Raw genomic sequence first — 17987 nt, forward strand, 5'->3', positions numbered from 1 at the left:
TGAGCAGAGACAGTTGCAGAGATTTGGGTCACAGGGGTTTGCAGCAATCCTGTCAAACTCTGAGCAGGATGAGCTTTGGAGCCCAGGAAAAATGGAGATGCTCTGAAGGATGTTTGTGAACAGTGGTGCTGTCACTAGTAATAGTAACAGTGAATTCCTTATTCTCACTGATGATCATGATAAACTAAACCTCTTTAATTTCATTCCTTACAGTCATTCTTGCATTTCAAAACATCTACTACACCTCAGTAGTTGTGTCTTGAAAAAATTTCTTAGAACAATGATTTTCTCTCACTTCTGTTTTGTTTTAATCATTTAAAGAGTAGACCTCTTGGACAGAATTAGCCTCAAATTGTGCTTCTTTCATTATTTTTCTACCTTTTAATTATTTCTGATGTGGTGTGATGTGGAGGTTGCATAGGACAACAGTTTATTTTTGAGACAAAGAAGGCCAAGGAACAGATCCCAGGTCAGTGCAAAGGCCCAAAGGAAGCCAGAATCTGTATGTGTGTGCACTGACACACACTGTCACCTGCATTTCCAGTCTCTGCACTCCCAACAGTGCAGCAGAGTCTGGAGTTCTGAGCTCCCCCATCTGCCCTGTGTGACATGTGTAAAATGGAACTACCCCAGTCCAATGGCTGGTTTTGATTCTCTTCACAGCCTGAAGCACCACATGCGTCAGGAGACAAGCCAGGATATCCAACCAGGACTCACATACCCTTCATGTAGGTTTTAGGTGTTCCCTGGCATCTCAGCAGACATGTCACGCTGATATCTGGGTGCAAGGAACTGGTCAAGTGCCTCGTCTCCATTTCTGTAATGATGGATTTGTGTCTGGCTGATGTGCAGACTCTGTACATGGATGCTGACACCTCTTGAACAACCTGCTCTGAAAGGGTTAACAACATGGGCTGTTCTTTGTGGAGAGGCATTAGGACAAGAAAAAATAAGATTTTGGCTCAGGGTAAAAGAAAAAGGATGGAAAAGATGTGGTCAGGACTGTTTGGGGGCACTTGTAAAGCAGCCCTGAACCTCATGTGAATTACTTCTGTGGTCTGGGAGAACCTGAGAGTTCTCTCTAATTTGAAAAAATGAAGGGGATGAAAGGACAGCATCATTCAGGCTCCAAGGGACCTCAGGAGGCATCCTGACCAACCTCCTGCTCACAGCAGGGTCAGACCAGATTGCTCAGGGCTTTATCCAGACACATGTTGGTCACTTTCTGGGACAGAGTGGGTGCGCACTCCTGGGAAACAGCTTCCAGTGCTGGACTGTCCTCAGGACTGGAACGTTTCTCCCTTTCTACAGCACCTTTCCAAGCCCAACCATCCAGATTGCTTTTACCCATCTACTTGCACACTGACACAGACCATAATATCCTACCTTGGGCACAAGAATATTGTGGGGGATGATGCTGAATGCCTTGCTGACCTCCAGGTAACAGACCACCACTGCTCTGCCCACATCAACCTTGTCCTTTCCTCACAGAAAGCAAAGGGGAATAACCTGCCCTGGGCAAACCCCGTCACCTTCTCTTCCAGACACCCAGCAATGGGGTCCCAGTGGCCATGCTCTGGGGCACAGCCCTTATTTCCCCTGTTCACCCATGGGCCATTTTGAAAAGTGCACACACTGTGTGAGAGCTGCCAGTGGTCAGGGAGTCCCCCCAGTCTCCATGAGCTTTCCAAGATGGTGGAGAGTGGCCTCACTGTGACATGGTCCTGCTGTCCCAGCTCCTGGGATGCTGCCCCTGCTGTCCCATAGACTGGAGAGGATTGTGTTAGTTCCAGTGACCCCTGACTTGATCCCCATCCACTGCTGCTTGTTCTGACTCCAGTCACAGAGGCCTGGGAGACCTTGCTGGACAAGAGGGAGAACAAGAGGACATAGGGATTCTCACCTCTTTCTTTTATTAAGTTCATCAGTGGCCAGACAATGAGTTTGTCTCTCCTTTAACTGTTCCTGCAGTAGTAACAGCTCATTATGGGCCCTTGAATTGCCTTACAGGTCTGGACTGAGGTTTGATCTGGACTGTTGCTGTGCTTGGCGGCTGCTGTCGTTGAGACCAGATGAACTCACTCCTGCCACCCTGCCTGGCAGTTCATTCCATCCGTGTCACAGCTCTGTCTGCAGCACTGACAGCTCCAGCTCTGCCAGTCAGGTCCCATCCCTGCACCCAAGATGTCCCATCTCCAGCCCTCTTGGGCTACCAAGGTCAAGATGTCCCATCCCTGGACCCCGTGAGGCCACCAAGACCCAGGATCTCTCAACTCTGGACCCCTTAAACCACCAAGACCTTAAACATCCCATTCCTGGACACTTCGGGCCACCCAGACTTATAATGCCCCAACTCTGGATCCAAGATGTCCCATTTGCAGCCATCTCAGGCCACCAAGACTTAAATGTCCCAACCCTTGGATCCCTTAGACCACCCCGGCCAAGATGTGCTATCCCTGAACCCCTTAGGCCACCAAGACCTATAATGTCCCATCTCTGGACCCCTAGGGCTACCGCAAGCCAGGCTGCCCCATATCAGACCTCTAATGTCCTATCCGTGGAAACTTTGGGCCACTCAGATCAAGATGTCCCATCTCTGCTCCCAAGATGTCCCATCCCTGGACACTTTGGGCCAACAAGATGTAGGATTTCCCACCTCTGGAAACTTTGGGCCACCAATACCTAAAATATTCTATCCCTGGACCCCTTAGACCACCAAGACTTAAGAGGTCATTAGGGGCAGTCACATGGCTTCACCAAGGGGAAGTCATGCTTGACCAACCTCATTGACTTTTATGAAGACATACATGATGACAAAACAGTGGATGTGGTCTACCTTGACTTCAGTAAAGCCTTTGACACAGTGTCCCACAGCATCCTTGCTGCTAAAATGAGGAACTGTGGACTGGATGAGCGGGTAGTGAGGTGACTGCGAACTGGTGAAGGGAAGAAGCCAGAGGGTGGTGGTCAATGGGGCAGAGTCCAGTTGGAGGCCTGTATCTAGTGCAGTGCCTCAGGGGGCAGTGCTGGGGCCAGTACTATTCAATAAATTCATCAGAGACTTGGATGAGGAAATAGAGTGACTGTCAGCAAGTTTGCTGAACACAACAAGCTGGGAGGAGTGACTGACACTGGAAGCTGTGCTGCCATCAGAGACCTGGACAGGCTGGAGAGCTGGGCGGGGAAAATGTAATGAAATAGAACAAGGGCAAGTGTAGAGTCTTGATCTGGGAAGGAACAACCCCAGGTTCCAGTGTGAGCTGGGGAATGAGCTGTTAGGGAGCAGCGTAGGGGAAAGGTACCTGGGGGTCCTGAGGACAGCAGGGTGATCATGAGCCAGCACTGGGCCCTTGTGGCCAGGAAGGCCAATGGTACCTGGGGTGGGTTAGAAGGGGGTGGTCGGTAGGTCAGAGAGGTTCTCCTGCCCCTCTGCTCTGCACTGGGGAGACCACACATGGAATATTGTGTCCAGTTGTGGCCCCTCAGTTCCAGCAGGACAGGGAACTGCTGGAGAGAGTCCAGCGTAGGGCAACAAAGATGATGGAGTGGAGCATCTCCCGTGTAAGGAAAGGCTGAGGGAGCTGGAGATCTTTATTTTGGAGGAGACTGAGGGTTAACCGCATTAATGTTTATCAATATGTAAATGGTGACTGTCACAAGGATGGAGCCAGGCTCTTCTGACAACCAATGATAGGACAAGGGGTAATAGGTTCAAATTGGAACTCAAGAGGTTCCACTTAAATTTGAGAAGAAACATCTTCTCAGTAAGGGTGCCAGAGCCTGGCCCAGGCTGCCCAGGGAGGTTGTGGAGTCTCCTTCTCTGCAGACATTCCAACCCGCCTGGACACCTTCCTGTGTAACCTCATCTGGGTGTTCCTTCTCTGGCGGGGAATTATAATGGATGAACTTTCGAGGTCCCTTCCAATCCCTGACATTCTCGGATTCTATGATTCTGTTATGGGGCCCTTGAATTGCCTTACAGGTCCAGACTGAGTTCTGATCTGGACTGTTGCTGTGCTTGAAGGCTGCTGTCCTTGCAGACCAGATGAACTCACTCCTGCCACCCTGCCTGGCAGTTCATTCCATCCGTGTCACAGCTCTGTCTGCAGCACTGACAGCTCCAGCTCCCCAGTCAGGTCCCTGGCTGAGGACATGGCCTCACATCTGGGCTGAGCCACTCCAGCTGTGGCACCAGCCCAGCTCTGACTTGCCACAAGAAACCTGGTACCAAGTGTCCAAGAATCCATGTGTGCAAAGGCTTTGCTGCACAGCACAGACATGACATGGCCAGAGACTGATGAATGTCTCTCTAGACCTAGGAGTGTAAAACCAGGACAAAATGCCTAAGTTAATTCACCTGAAGATATTCCTCCCCCGGCTTGGAGGAATTAGATCCTTTGCTGTAACATTCCTGGTGTTCTGTCTAACGATGGGACAAGAAAAGTTGATTCTCATACCGATTTTTTTTTTTTTTTTAATGAAAAATAAAATGCTGGAAAGAAGTGTCTCTAAAGAGGAGAGAGAAAGAATCAACATCACTAATTACTTCAACTTCGAAGTTGTGCCACTGGAGCCCCAGGGACACCTGGAGGAGCCCAGAGGGGACAGAGAAAGGGACATCATGGGCTGCTCCTGTGCTGCTGAGCTGGGCTGGGCTCCTGGGACACAGGGAGCTCATGGCAGCGGCAGCGCTGCAGAGAGACAGCTCTGCCCAGGAGCAGCTCCTCTGCACACGCAGCAGGGCTGAGGGCTCTGCCTGTAGATGCTGACAGGAGAGCAGCCAGGCATAGAGAGATTAAAAGCAATGTGGGGTGGTTGGTTGCTGAGGATTCAATGAGTCTAATCTTCGCAGTGCTAACATGGTAAGTCTCTGGCTGTAGGACAATGCAGCTGCATTTCCTGGAGGAATCTCCTAAAGATGATACATCCCACAATTTACAGGATCTGTCAGGTCTCTCTCACAGTATCTCTGTTGTAGAGGAGAAGAACACGCTCCAGAGCAGGGCTTCCCTGCTGCACTGTCAGAGGGACAGGGAATGACGACAACTTCTGCTGAGGGTGACTGCAGGGGGAGCACCCAGGGGTGCCCAGGGCTGTCCTGCAGAGCAGGGTCCCTGCACCCCAGAAGATGTGGTGGAAGGAGCAAACCCTATCGGGCAGGAAAGGTCCTTCTGCTGTTGAGGGGGTGCAGTGTAGGTCAGGGCTCCTCACAGCTCCTGATCACCCCCAGAATATTTACAACAAGAGTTTTCAAGGAGAAAAACAAGAGGAGTATTTAAAAGATAAGGATCTTCCCTGAGTCTTTGTTTTCAGTCTCCTACTCTTGGGAATGGGTGGGGATAAATGGAAAAGGAGTTCTTATTTTTAAACAAATGTTTGAGAACTGCAACTGTGTGATCAGTAGGTCTTCAAGAGAATCCTGTCATGCCTTCAGCCACTCCTCTGCTTATGCAGGAACAGCATCACCTTTGCTGGACACCTTCCACTTAATCCTACCTGTCCTGTTTTCCAGCCTGCAGATAGGAAGATGCCCCCAGGCAGTGCCCTGTGAGCAGGCAGGACCTGTAGGGCCAGGGGGAGGGCACAGAGGGTGGGATGGTCTGTGAGCACTGACAGGAAACAGACATGGACAGGGAAACACCTCCCAGGGGAGAATCTCCAGGCAGCAGGGAAATTATCAGAAATGAGAGGAAACCAAATCTGGAATTGTTATGGGAGGGAGAGCAGAGAAAAGTCCCTGTGACCCCCTGCAGGTCAGATCCCTCCTGTGAGCAGCCCCCTGGCCTCCTGTCCCACCCAGCAAAGCCTCTGCCCTCAGGGCCGGGGGCTCCAAGGAATGAAGCAGCTCCTGTGCAGCCAGAGCTCCAGTTCCTCTGCAGAGCACAGGGGCTGAGAGCAGCTGCCCGGCACTGTTGGTGTCTGGGAGGTGGCTGCACAGCTGGGGAAGGAGGACGCTGTCTGAGTGCCCGGCTGCCTCTGCCCTGGCCTCTCTCACCCCCACCCTCACCGCATTTTCCTTCTTGCTCCCCTGCTCTGGGTCACTGCTGTTGGCATCTTGTTCTTGCTGTTAGGCTCTCTGGGGATGGCAGTTTCAGCTGCAGAGTCACAGCCTGATCTTGTGGGTCCTTTCCTGCAGGTGTGTCCATGGGCACACGTGTCCCAGCTTTGCTCTGACCTGTGGGCTTGTGGGCAATGCAGTGTGTGGGGCTGGGGAATGAGCTGAGTCTCCCTGAATCAAATCACATTATTAGGACATTTTGCTATGTCTTTGAGGTTTCCTTCCAAGAGGTGAGCTCCCCACCAGGATGCAAACCTGTGCAATAGTACCTTAGTGTTATCTAAGGAACACAGAAACACAGAGATGTTACATAATTGAAAATGCTTTTTGGTTTGTGAAGTTAGCCGTGCCTGTCTTGGGCTACCTGTGGGGTGCCGAGACCTTAGGAAAGGGTGAGTTGTTGAGGCTCCACATGTCAATGTTGAACCCCAGTTCTGTCCCCTGCCCATGCCCCCTGCTGCAGAGCAGGGCTGACTCCTCGGCAGCCAGCGGGCACATTCCCTGCTCCTCACGGCACCTCCAGCCAGCACCACCCAGGGCTCAGACACGGGGCTGGAGGAAGGTCTGGAAAAGGACAAGGGGTTTGGAGCAGGGGAGCGTGTATGAGAAATGGCTTTTATTTTGCTCAGAGAAGTCACTGATAAATTGTCCCTGTCTTTTCCTCCTATGAGAGGTTTCCCATGAGCATCACCAGGAAATGTCCAACAGCAGCTCCATCACCCAGTTCCTCCTCCTGCCGTTCACAGACACACGGGAGCTGCAGCTCTTGCACTTCTGGCTCTTCCTGGGCATCTACCTGGCTGCCCTCCTGGGCAACGGCCTCATCATCACCACCATAGCCTGGGACCAGCACCTGCACACCCCCATGTACTTCTTCGTGCTCAACCTTGCCCTCCTTGACCTGGGCTCCATCTCCACCATTGTCCCCAAGTCCATGGCCAATTCTGTCTGGGACAGCAGGGCCATCTCATACTCAGGATGTGCTACACAGATCTTTTCATTTGCCTTCTTTGTAGCAGCAGAGTATTGTCTCCTCACAGTCATGTCGTATGACCGCTACGTTGCCATCTGCAAACCCCTGCACTACGGGACCCTCCTGGGCAGCAGAGCTTGTGTCCACATGGCAGCAGCTGCCTGTGCGTCAGGGTTTCTCAATGCTCTGCTGCACACGGCCAATACATTTTCACTGCCCCTGTGCAAGGGCAATGCCCTGGGCCAGTTCTTCTGTGAAATCCCCCAGATCCTCAAGCTCTCCTGCTCACACTCTTACCTCAGGGAACATGCGCTTCTTGTGGCTACTGTATTTTTTGACCTCTGTTGTTTTGTGTTCATTGTGGTGTCCTATGTGCAGATCTTGAGGGCCGTGCTGAGGATCCCCTCTGAGCAGGGACGGCAGAAAGCCTTTTCCACCTGCCTCCCTCACCTGGCCGTAGTCTCTTTGTTTGTCAGCACTGCCATGTTTGCCTACCTGAAGCCCCCCTCCATCTCCTCCCCATGGCTGGACCTAGTGGTGTCTGTTCTGCACTCGGTGGTGCCTCCAGCAGTGAACCCCCTCATCTACAGCATGAGGAACCAGGAGCTCAAGGATGCCCTGTGCAAACTCATATCTTATTATTTTGTAAAGCAATAAACCACCCATCTGCTTCTACATAGGCATTTTAATGTAGCTAATTACAGGTCCAGCCTGTCATCTGGATTTTTTGTTGTTATTGGTTGTGTTCTTATTGTGATAATGTTGTCATCCCCTTTCTAAGACACTCTTGGCTTTTCTTTTATAACTGTTGGCTTTGCAAAGGAGGAGCCTTGCTCTCCTTCTCTCTAAACAAAATAAAAGGCTCTTTAGTGACTTGTTTATCACTATATCCTTCCTGCAAGCACATTTTTAGAGCTCCAGGGATGGTTCCCGTGTTCATGGGAGGAGGGTAAAAGAGTCCATCATGGCACCCCTGCCAGGGAGCAGCAGCGCTTGTTCTCCCAGAGCTGTTCTGGTTCCACTCCACACTCTCCTTCCCATCCCTGGTGTTGGTGCAAGGCCTGAGTGCTCTGGCAGCTTGGCCACCGTCCTGCTCTGTGTCAGTGCTGTGACCACAGGCAGGGACAGGCAATGGGCACTGCTGTGACACAGCTGGCCTCACAACAGCCTTTCCAGATAGAAAGATGATCTCCTATGGGCAGAGCTGGAAGGTTCAAGTCTTCATCTTCTTACAAAGTTTTTCTCAATAACGTGTCCAAGAAAGTAACCCTCAGATTAAACACCATTGTAGAACTGAACAGTGTGTGTGTGTAGGGCTGGCACACAGCAGTGTCCTCTCACAGCCAGGCTCCTGCCAGAGACCTGCAGGACCAGCAGAGCAGGGCTGGGCTGTGCCCCTGTGCACTGGACACCCCGTGGAAGGAGCCCCAGGTCAATGACCATGGACTGGCCCCTCACAATGACCATTTCCAGCACTGGCCTTTCCCCCACAGAGGTTGTTCTTCCCTCCACAGAGGGACACTGAATGAGTAGTTCAGCAGTCCATGTTTGCTTTATACAGGTGTTGAGGTTTGGATTGAGGGATGGCAACCGTGGCAGACGTGGGTGTTAGCCCCCTGTCCTCCGCCTTCCTTCTTCAGTCCCTTCTTCGCCCCCCATCCCACTCAGGACAGGTGATTGGGAAATAAAGGAGGGCAGAGAGAAGAGAGTTGGAAAAATTAAAAATGTTTTACTAATGCTACCAATAAAAATAGAGAAAATAATACAAAATATATAAAACCAATCTTGAAAGTCCCAGCAACTGCTCATGCAGATGAGGGGCCGGCACCCGAAGTTCTGGACTGGACTCTGCAGCCAACTAGAGCTGGATTCAGTCTGTCACTGGCCTCAGTTTTGAGGGAATACTGGCAAGGTCCTCTCCTACTGGCGGCCAGAAGGAAAAGGGATGAGATCCTCATGATCTCCCACTTTTATATGAAGTATTCACGTGAATGGGATGCTATCCTCTGTTGGTCAGTTTCTGGTCACCTGTTTTCTCATTGCCCCTCTCGCAAGATGTACATCTGTCCTTATCAGTGACCTCACATTCCATTGCTAGGTTTAGCAAAACATGTGTCTGACTTACCAGAAAAATGCAGCTAATATGAAGCTTTAGCTGACAGGCAAATTCACTAAAAGAGAAACTTGTTTTTAACTGAACCAGGACAACAGATGAGAAGTGAGCATGTGCATCATGTACGTGAGGTGACATGAACACAAGTGAGCACAAACATCATCAGCTATTCCTTGCGGTTCCATGAAGGCCTGAGGCACAGACAAGGTCTTGAGGTCACTTCGTGTTGGGAGGAACATCCCATAGGAAATCACCTTAATGCAGCAGTTGTACTTCCTTGAACTGAGGTCCCTGTGTCCATTCCTCATGACGTGGGACATGGGTGACACACCACAGGGCTGAGGTGTCTCCTGTCCTTTTGGAGTGGCAACAGGAGGCCAGTGTCTCTGTGTAAAAGGGACAGACTCTGTCTCTGAACATCCCTGGGTGCATAAGGAGCCCATGAGGCCAGCTCAGATGTGGACACCTCATAGAACCTGACATTTCTGTGTGTGACTCCGGGAACAAACCCCACTGCCCAATGAGATTCTTCTCGGCTGCCTCAGGATCATTGCATGTGCTCCAGTCTGCTACCTCACCATTGCCTGTTATTCTGGATTGTGACCTCATAAGAACCAGGGTAATCAGAGAGGTTTTGGGGTCTTTGGAAAAAGCAGATATCAAAACCATGTTCAAGAAAGGCCGGAACAAGTATTGGGAGAATTGCACGTTGGTCAACCTGCCTCTGTCCCTGGGAAGGGGATTGGACACATTCTCCTCTAGAGTGGGATTTCAGCTCTTTTGAGGGTGATGAAAAGGTGGGTCGAGGCCACGAACAACCTCCCCTGGTTCACCCGGCCTTGAGCAGGATAGTGAGACAAGATGAGTGAGACAAGGGCTCTCTTCAGGCAAGGTTAAGAAGTGGGATTGGTGTCTACAGTCTGCAGAGAAAGAAGGGAAGGGGTAGGACTGTGTAGAGCACGCTTCAGTCTTGGTCAGGTCCGGGGCGCTAAGGAGGGGAATGAATGGGTGTGGGATTATGAGGTCAGTTGTGTCTCAGAAACCAATAATTGAGTCAGAAATGCATGGCTGTGACAGGTTGTCATGTCCATCCCACTGAGAACATGACAGGACAGCAGCAGGAACATGGTTGTGTCTGTCAGAGAAGCTGAAAGAACAGCAGTCATGGGATTTAGAAGATCATGGTGAGGTTAGTTGCCTTCTGGCAGGTAAAAGACCACAAGAAGCATAATGGATTGGGTTCCCTGCTTGAAGAACAATTTTTGAAATGGTTGAGTTTTCCTTAGTCGCAGAAAAAAACAAAAGAGATAAAAAATAACTCACAACGTGCAACTTGGATGATGGAGACTGGATATCAGGAGTAAGAAATGTCACTGGAAGGGCAGTGCTGTGGGGCAAGAGGTGACCCAGAGGGAGCTGGATCAGCCCATGGTTTGTGTTCCAAAGAGCAGCTGGTGAGGGTGCAGACACAGCAGTGAAGGTGCAGAAATGCTGGGCTGAGAGCAGGTGGGAAGCGAGATGGGTGTCTGCAGCCTGCAGGGAAAGAGGGGCAGGGGCAGCACCGTGTAGAACAGCCTGTGGTGGAGATGGTAAAGGGCGCTGTAAGGCTGGAAGGGACCCACAGAACCCACGTCTGTGTCCCCTTGGCCAGGGCAGTTGTCTCTGCCACTGACCCCAGGAGCAGACATGTTGTCCTCATGGCAGTGGGGCCTCGCTGCCTCCTTGCAGCCCCATGGGGAAGCTGGAAGTTGTTGTCCCAGTGTTGTCCTTCCCTGGGCCTTGCACACCCACATCCCACGGTCCCAGGAAGAGCCCTGAGCCGTGTGTGAGGGACAGGATCCCCCTTCCCATTGCCTGGAGCTCATGGCTTCTTCTTTCTGCTTCAGAAAGCAAACCAAGGGGTTTCTGAGCATCAGAGCTGAAGAAAAGACTCAAAGGAGACCTCATGGTGGCTACAGCTTCCTCACAAGGGGAGAAGGAAGGGAAGGTACTGATCTGTTCTCTGTGGTGATCAACGACAATACCCAAGGGAATGGAAGAAGGGTGTGCCAGGGGAGGTTTAGGTTGGACATTCAGAAAAGGTTCTTCCCCTAGAGGTGCTGGACACTGAACAGGCTCCCCAGAGAGGTGTCACGGCCCCAACCTGACAGTGTTCAAGAAGAGACTGGACAACGTCCTCAGACACACGGAGTGACCTGTGGGGTGTCCTGTGCAGGGACAGGACTTGGACTCCTTGTGGGTACTTCCAACTCAGGACGTTCTATGATTCTATGAAACACTAGGTCATAAGTCCATGTTTTCATTGTGCAGATGAGTTGTAAACATACATATCATGTGCATGTCCATTGTGTGCATGTGGTGAGATGAACCCAAGTGAGCACAAATGCCATTCAGCTTTTCTTTGGGGTGCCATAAAGGTCAGTGGGACAGAGATGGTGTTCAGGGGTCTCTTCCAACCTGCGTTATTGTAGGATTCCATGAATCTTTTCCTTGGAGATATAAAATGCCCCAGAGTAAATACAGCAGCTCCTCTGAGGAACGTTTCTCCACTCAAACCTTGATAGGAAATCTATCAGATACATTTGATGAAAGCAGCTCAGTTTGATCTGCTCACACACTGGACCACAAGGAGGGTGATTGTGGGTACGATGTCGTGTGGTCACTTGTGTCTCAGGAACTCATAGTCCAGTAGGAACCAATGGGTATGGAGGGCACTGTGAGGTCACTTCTGCCTCTGCAGGGGATTGGCCAACAGCAGGAACATGGCTGGCAAAGGACTGTGAGGTCACACACACAGACGAGCAATGGGGCCCAATCAGCATGGCTTGGTGAAAGGCAGGTCCTGCTTGACCAGCCTGATCTCCTTCTGTGACAAGGTGACCGCTGAGCAGATGAGGGAAAGTCTGTCGTGGGGAGTGAATGCGCCACACGGGCTGTGGGTGTTGTGTCCTTAGACTGCAGTGAAGCCTTTGACACCGTGTCCCACAGCATCTCCTGGAGAAGCTGCAGCTCGTGTCCTGGATGGTGTATGTGCGATGGAGGGCTGGACCAAAGGAATTGTGGTGAACAGAGCCAAATCCAGTTGGTGTCTGGTCACAAGTGGTGTCCCCAGGGCTCAGTATTTGACTCAGTTCTATTTAAGCTTTATCAGTGATGTGGATGGGGGGATCGAATGCACCCTCATTAAGTTTGCAGATGACACCAAGTTGGGTGGGAATGTTAATCTGCTGGAGGGTGGGAAGGTCATGCAGAGGGATTTGGACCCGCTGGATCATTGGGCTGAGGCCATTTGTATGAGGTTTGACCAGACCAAGTGCCGGGTCCTGCTCTTGGTTCACAACAACCCCAGGCTCAGGGAAGAGTGGCTGGAAAATTGCCTGGTGGAAAGAGATCAGGGGGTGTTGATCGACAGCAGCTGAACATGAGCCTGTGTGTGCCCAGGTGGCCAAAAGGGCCACCAGCATCCTGGCTTGTATCAGGAATGGTGTGGCCAGCAGGAGTAGCGTGATTCTGCCACTGTTCTCAGCGCTGATGAGGTCGCACCTTGAATCCTGTGTTGAGGTTTGGGCCCTTCATCATAAGAAGGACATGGAGGCACTAGAGAGAGTGCAGAGGAGGTGACGAATCTGCTCAGTGCCTGGAGCACAAGTGTGATGAGGAGCGGCTGAGGGAACTGGTGGGTTCAGCTGGAGAACAAGAGGCTGAGGGGAGACCTTCTCACTGTCCACAACTCCCTGAAAGGAGGTTGAACATGGAAGAGAAGAAATGGCCTCAAATTGTGCCAGGGGAGGTTCAGATTGGATATTAGGAAAAAATTCTTCCTGGAAAGGGTTGTCAGGCATTGGAACAGGCAGCTCAGGGCAGTGGTGGAGTCACCATTCCTGCAGGGGATGTTTAAGATGTTTAGACGAGGTGCTTAGGGACATGGTTTAGTTCTAGATTTAGGTTGTGGTTGGACTCAATGGTCCTGAGGGTCTCTTCCAACTGAAATAATTCTATGATTCTCTATTATCAACTGGAATATTCTTCAATCACATCATCCAAGTGCTCTTCACATATCTGCCTCTTCACCTACAGTCCTGAAACTTCTCTAATTAGATGCACAAGTGTTGAATACTAATTGTAAATGATGAAAGCACCATCGTTCTAACAGTCTGATCTGATACCTGCCCGTCCCAGGAAAACACCTCAGGTACACAGGGGTGCTTACAGTGAGATCATGGAGTACAGCCCAAAAACCTGAAAATTCCCCTCAAAACTTAAAAAAACAAACCAACAACTACAGAAAGAACAAAACACCACCCACTCTTTTTTTCATCAGATGAAATAATTCAAAATTTCCAATAAAATGTCTGCGGAATTTCTATGCTGCCAAAATATGAATTTTCAGCATGTGTATGGACTGTGGGAGATGAACCGTTGGCCTTTCCCTGTGCTGGCAGTGCCAGAACTCTGTCTATCACTACGTGTATTCGATCCCCTGGACATGCAGGAGTTTCCAGCTGTCCTTACCCAGCTCACCGTGTCTGAACTCATCTCTTCAGAAGCCTGTCTGCACATTTGCACTTTCCATCACTCCCCAGAGGTTCTTCACCTCTCACTCTTGGCTCATTCAGAGCCTCTCAGCTCTCACTCTGCTTTGAGCTTCAGGCAGGTCAAGTCTTCCAGCAGTTGCTCTCGTACTCCCTACAGGCAACTCCTCAATTATGGCAATGGACCTCACTGGAAACTACTTAATTTAACCACAGAACTGAGAAACATCATTACGTTCTATTGTGTTTTCCTTTTTATTTCTCCTTTTTTGTTTCCTCTAATTAAAAGTTTCCTGGTGCCTGTTTACATCCAGTTCTCTAAGGAAACATGAAGCAATTCCTGCAAAGAAGCTGTGACAATCAGTGCGAACTTCAGTGCAGAATCTGATGTAAAGAAATGTGCTGGAAATCCCAGGGGCCAATGAGCAGAACAGGGAGTTTGGGGAGCTGGTTATAGATTTCCTGCTAACAATCTGAGCAGAGAAACATTCTTCACAGAACTGCTCTGTTTATTTGACACCTTTTAGGTCTCCTCCTCTGCCTGTATTTTTATTTTCTTGTTCCTCCACCTCTTCCTTCTTCCAAAATGTTTCCAAGGGAAAGATTCCTGGAATCACAGAGCAACTCAGGTTTGAACATCATCTTGTCTCACTGTCCTGCTCAGGGCAGGGTGACCCAGGTGAGGTTGTCCAAGGTCTCTGCCCAGCTTTGCACCATCCACTGAGGAGCTGAAGGTTCACTGTGTCACATCATACAAGGGGAGAATAGAGACGTTCAACAGTGTTGGCCCAAGTGCTGGTCCCTGAGGGATCCCACTGTTAAATGGCTCTGTGAGCACTTTGTATCATTGGTGACATTTGGGCTCTATGGGGGACTATAGATACTATATAAAATGCTATATAAAAAGATGTGCTCACGCTTTTGTGACACTCGTGCATTGAAAAGTTAAGATGTCATGAGTTTGCCTGTTGAAGAGTTGGGGTGTTCAGGTGGAGAAGAGAGGCTCCTGGGAGACCTTAGTGCAGCCTTTCTGGACCGAAAAGGGGCCGATAAGAACAATGGGGATAGACTTTTGAGCAGGGGCTGTTGCGACAGGACAAAGGGTGATGGTTTAAACTAGAAGAGGGGAGAGTCAGGGAATGAAATGAGGAAGAGATTGTTTACACTGAGGGTGGTAAAATAGTGGGACAGTCTTCCCAGAGAGGTGGTGGATGAACCATCCTGGAGACACCCCAGGCCAGGCTGGACGGGGCTCTGAGCAACCTGAGCTGGTGACGATGTGCCTGATCACCGAGGGGAGTTGGACCAGACGGGCTGTGAATATCACTTCAACCCAAACTACTTTGTGATTCCAGGATTCAGTGCCAGGAAAGAGTGGATGCATCGATGCTGAGAACCAGAAAAGGTCTTGTCTGGCTTGTGCGAGCCAGGCCGGCAGCTTCACCCAGCAGCTCTCCCCACCAGAGTGGAGAGCTGACCCACTTGTGTATAGCCCACCCTGCCCCTGCCCCACAGTGCCCAGAGGATGCTGCTCAGGGCCCCTGCATGGACATTGGTGGGGGGTATTGGGAGCACTGGGAGGGTTACTGGGAGCACTGGGGGTTTAATGGGACTTCTTGGAGGTTTAGTGGGAACAATGGGGGTTGCTGGGATCACTGGAGAGGATAGTGGGGGTTACTACGTACACTAGAAAGGTTAGTGGGGGAGTACTGGGAATACTGGGAGGGTTACTGGGAGCATGTGGGGTTGCCTGAGTGTTACTGGGAGTACTAGGTGGTTACTGGGAGCACTGGGAGGGCTACTGGGAACACTGGGGGTTTACTGGGAGTCCTTGCAGGATTACTGGGAACAATGGGGGTTGCTGTGAGCACTGGAGGGGTTAGTGGGGGCCATGGGTGCTCTGGGGACATGTCTGGGAACACTGGGGGTTGCTGGGGAGTTACTGGGAGCACTAGGTGGTTACTGGGAACACTGGGAAGGTTACTGGGAACAGTAGGTTTATTAGTGGGAGTTTCTGGGAACACTGGGAGGGTTACTGGGAGCACTGGGGGTTTACTGGGAGTTCTTGCAGGATTACTGGGAACACTGGGGGTTGCTGGGGCTTTACTGGGAGAGTTATTGGGAGTGTAACTGGAAACATTAGAAGGATTAGTGCGGGGTTATTGGGATCATTGTGGGGTTACTGGGAACATTCCAGTTGGTGGGGGTTTACTGGGAGCACTAGGTGGTTGCTGGGAGCACTGGGAGGGTTATTGGGAGCACTGAGGGTTTATTGGGAATCTTTGGAGGATTACTGGGAACAATGGGGGTTGCTGGGAGCACTGGAGGGGTTAGTGGGGGGTTACTGGGAGCACTGGGAGGGGTTACTGGAAACCGTGGGGGTTGCTGAGGGCTCACATGAAAGCACTAGGTGGTTACTGGGATCACTGGGAGGGCTAGCGGGGGATTACTGGGGGCAATGAGGGGGTTGCTGGGGATCACTGTGAGCACTGGGGGGGTTGCTGGGAGCACTGAGAGGTTTACTGAGAGCACTGGGAGGTTCACTGGGAGGATTACTGGAAACAGTAGGACGATTAGTGGGGGGTTAATGGGAAAACAACATGGTTACTGGGAGCACTGTGGGGGCTGCTGGGAGTACAAGGACAGTTAGTGGGAGCACTGGGGGTTAACTGGGAGTTCTTGGAGGATTACTGGGAACAATGGGGGCTACTGGGGGCACTGGAAAGGTTAGTTGTGGGTTACTGTGAGCACTGGAGGGGTTAATGGGAGGGTTACTGGGATCACTGGAGGAGTTAGTAGGAGGGTTACTGGGAGCACTGGAGGCATCAGTGGGAGGGTTACTGGGAGCACTGGAGGGGTTAGTGGGGGTTACTGGGAGCACTGGAGGGGTTGCTGGGAGCACTGGAGGGGTTACTGGGAGCACTGGAGGCATCAGTGGGAGGGTTACTGGGAGCCCTGGAGGGGTTAGTGGGGGTTACTGGGAGCTCTGGAGAGGTTGCTGGGAGCACTGGAGGGGTTACTGGGAGCACTGGAGGCATCAGTGGGAGGGATACTGGGAGCACTGGAGGGGTTAGTAGGTGGGTTACTGGGAGCACTGGAGGGGTTGCTGGGAGCACTGGAGGGGTCAGTGGGACGGTTACTGGAAGCACTGGAGGGGTTAGTGGGAGCACTGGACGGGTTAGTGGGAGGGTTACTGGGAGCACTGGAGGGGTTTGTGGGGGTTACTGGGAGCACTGGAGGGTTACTGGGAGCACTGGAGGGGTTAGTGGGAGGGATACTGGGAGCACTGGAGGGGTTAGTAGGTGGGTTACTGGGAGCACTGGAGGGGTTGCTGGGAACACTGGAGGGGTCAGTGGGACGGTTACTGGGAGCACTGGAGGGGTTACAGGGAGCACTGGAGGGGTTAGTGGGAGCTTTACTGGGAGCACTGGAGGGGTCAGTGCAGGGTTACTGGGAGCACTGGGAGCATTAGGGTGGTACTGCTGTGGGTGTCCATCACAACCCACCAGCTCAGGGTGAGGACGTTGTCCAGGCCTCTCCAGCAGCTGAGAGCGGCCTCAGTCACAGGCCCTGGTCGTCGTGGGGGTTTGAACTCCCCTGATGTTTCTGGAAGGACGACTCAGCCAGACACAGCCCAGGAAGTTCAGCAAGTGCATCCATGGGAACTTCCTGATGAAAGGGTGGATGAGCCGACCAGGAGAGGAGCCGCTGGACCTCATCCTCACTGACAAGGAGGGGCTGGTTGAGGCGGTAAAGGTTGAGGGCTGCCTTGGCTGCAGCGACCATGAGATGGTGGAGTTCAGGATCTTGTGTGGCAGGAGCAGGACAGCAAGCAGAATTGCACCCCTGGATTTCAGCAGGGCCAACTTGGGCCTGTTCAGGCAAATGCTGGGGGAAATCCCGTGGGCAAGGCTGCTTGAAGGTAAATCCATAAATCCATGGGTCCGGATGGGATGCACCCGCGGGTGCTGAGGGAGCTGGCTGAGGTCATGGCTGGGCCGCTCTCCATCATCTTTGCTAAGTTGTGCCAAATGGGAGAGGTGCCAGAGGATTAGAGAGAAGCAAATGTCACTGCAGTTTTCAGAAAGGGCAAGAAGGAGGACCCGGGGAACTCTAGACCGGTCAGCATCACCTCCATCCCTGGGAAACTGATGGAACGACTTCTCCTTGGTGCCGTCTCAAGGCATATCAGGGATAAGAGGGTCATTAGGGGTGGTCAACAGGGCTTCACCAAGGGGAAGTCGTGCTTGACCAACCTCGTTGACTGTTACGAAGACATAACGAGGTGGATACATGATGACAAAACAGTGG

General features: G+C 51.5%; 1 protein-coding gene across 1 annotated transcript; it reads left to right on the plus strand.

Moving 5' to 3' along the window:
- Window positions 1-6755: 6755 nt before the first annotated feature.
- On the plus strand, window positions 6756-7688 carry LOC308052543 (olfactory receptor 14A16-like; the record flags this gene model as incomplete). The annotated part of the gene is made up of 1 exon (XM_080364619.1): window positions 6756-7688. The coding sequence occupies one exon, from the start codon at window positions 6756-6758 to the stop codon at window positions 7686-7688; it is 933 nt and encodes a 310-aa protein (XP_080220745.1).
- Between the last annotated feature and the right edge of the window lie 10299 nt (window positions 7689-17987).

Source organism: Nesoenas mayeri, assembly GCF_963082525.1.
Source record: "Nesoenas mayeri genome assembly, contig: SCAFFOLD_35, whole genome shotgun sequence".
Lineage (NCBI taxonomy): Eukaryota > Metazoa > Chordata > Aves > Columbiformes > Columbidae > Nesoenas > Nesoenas mayeri.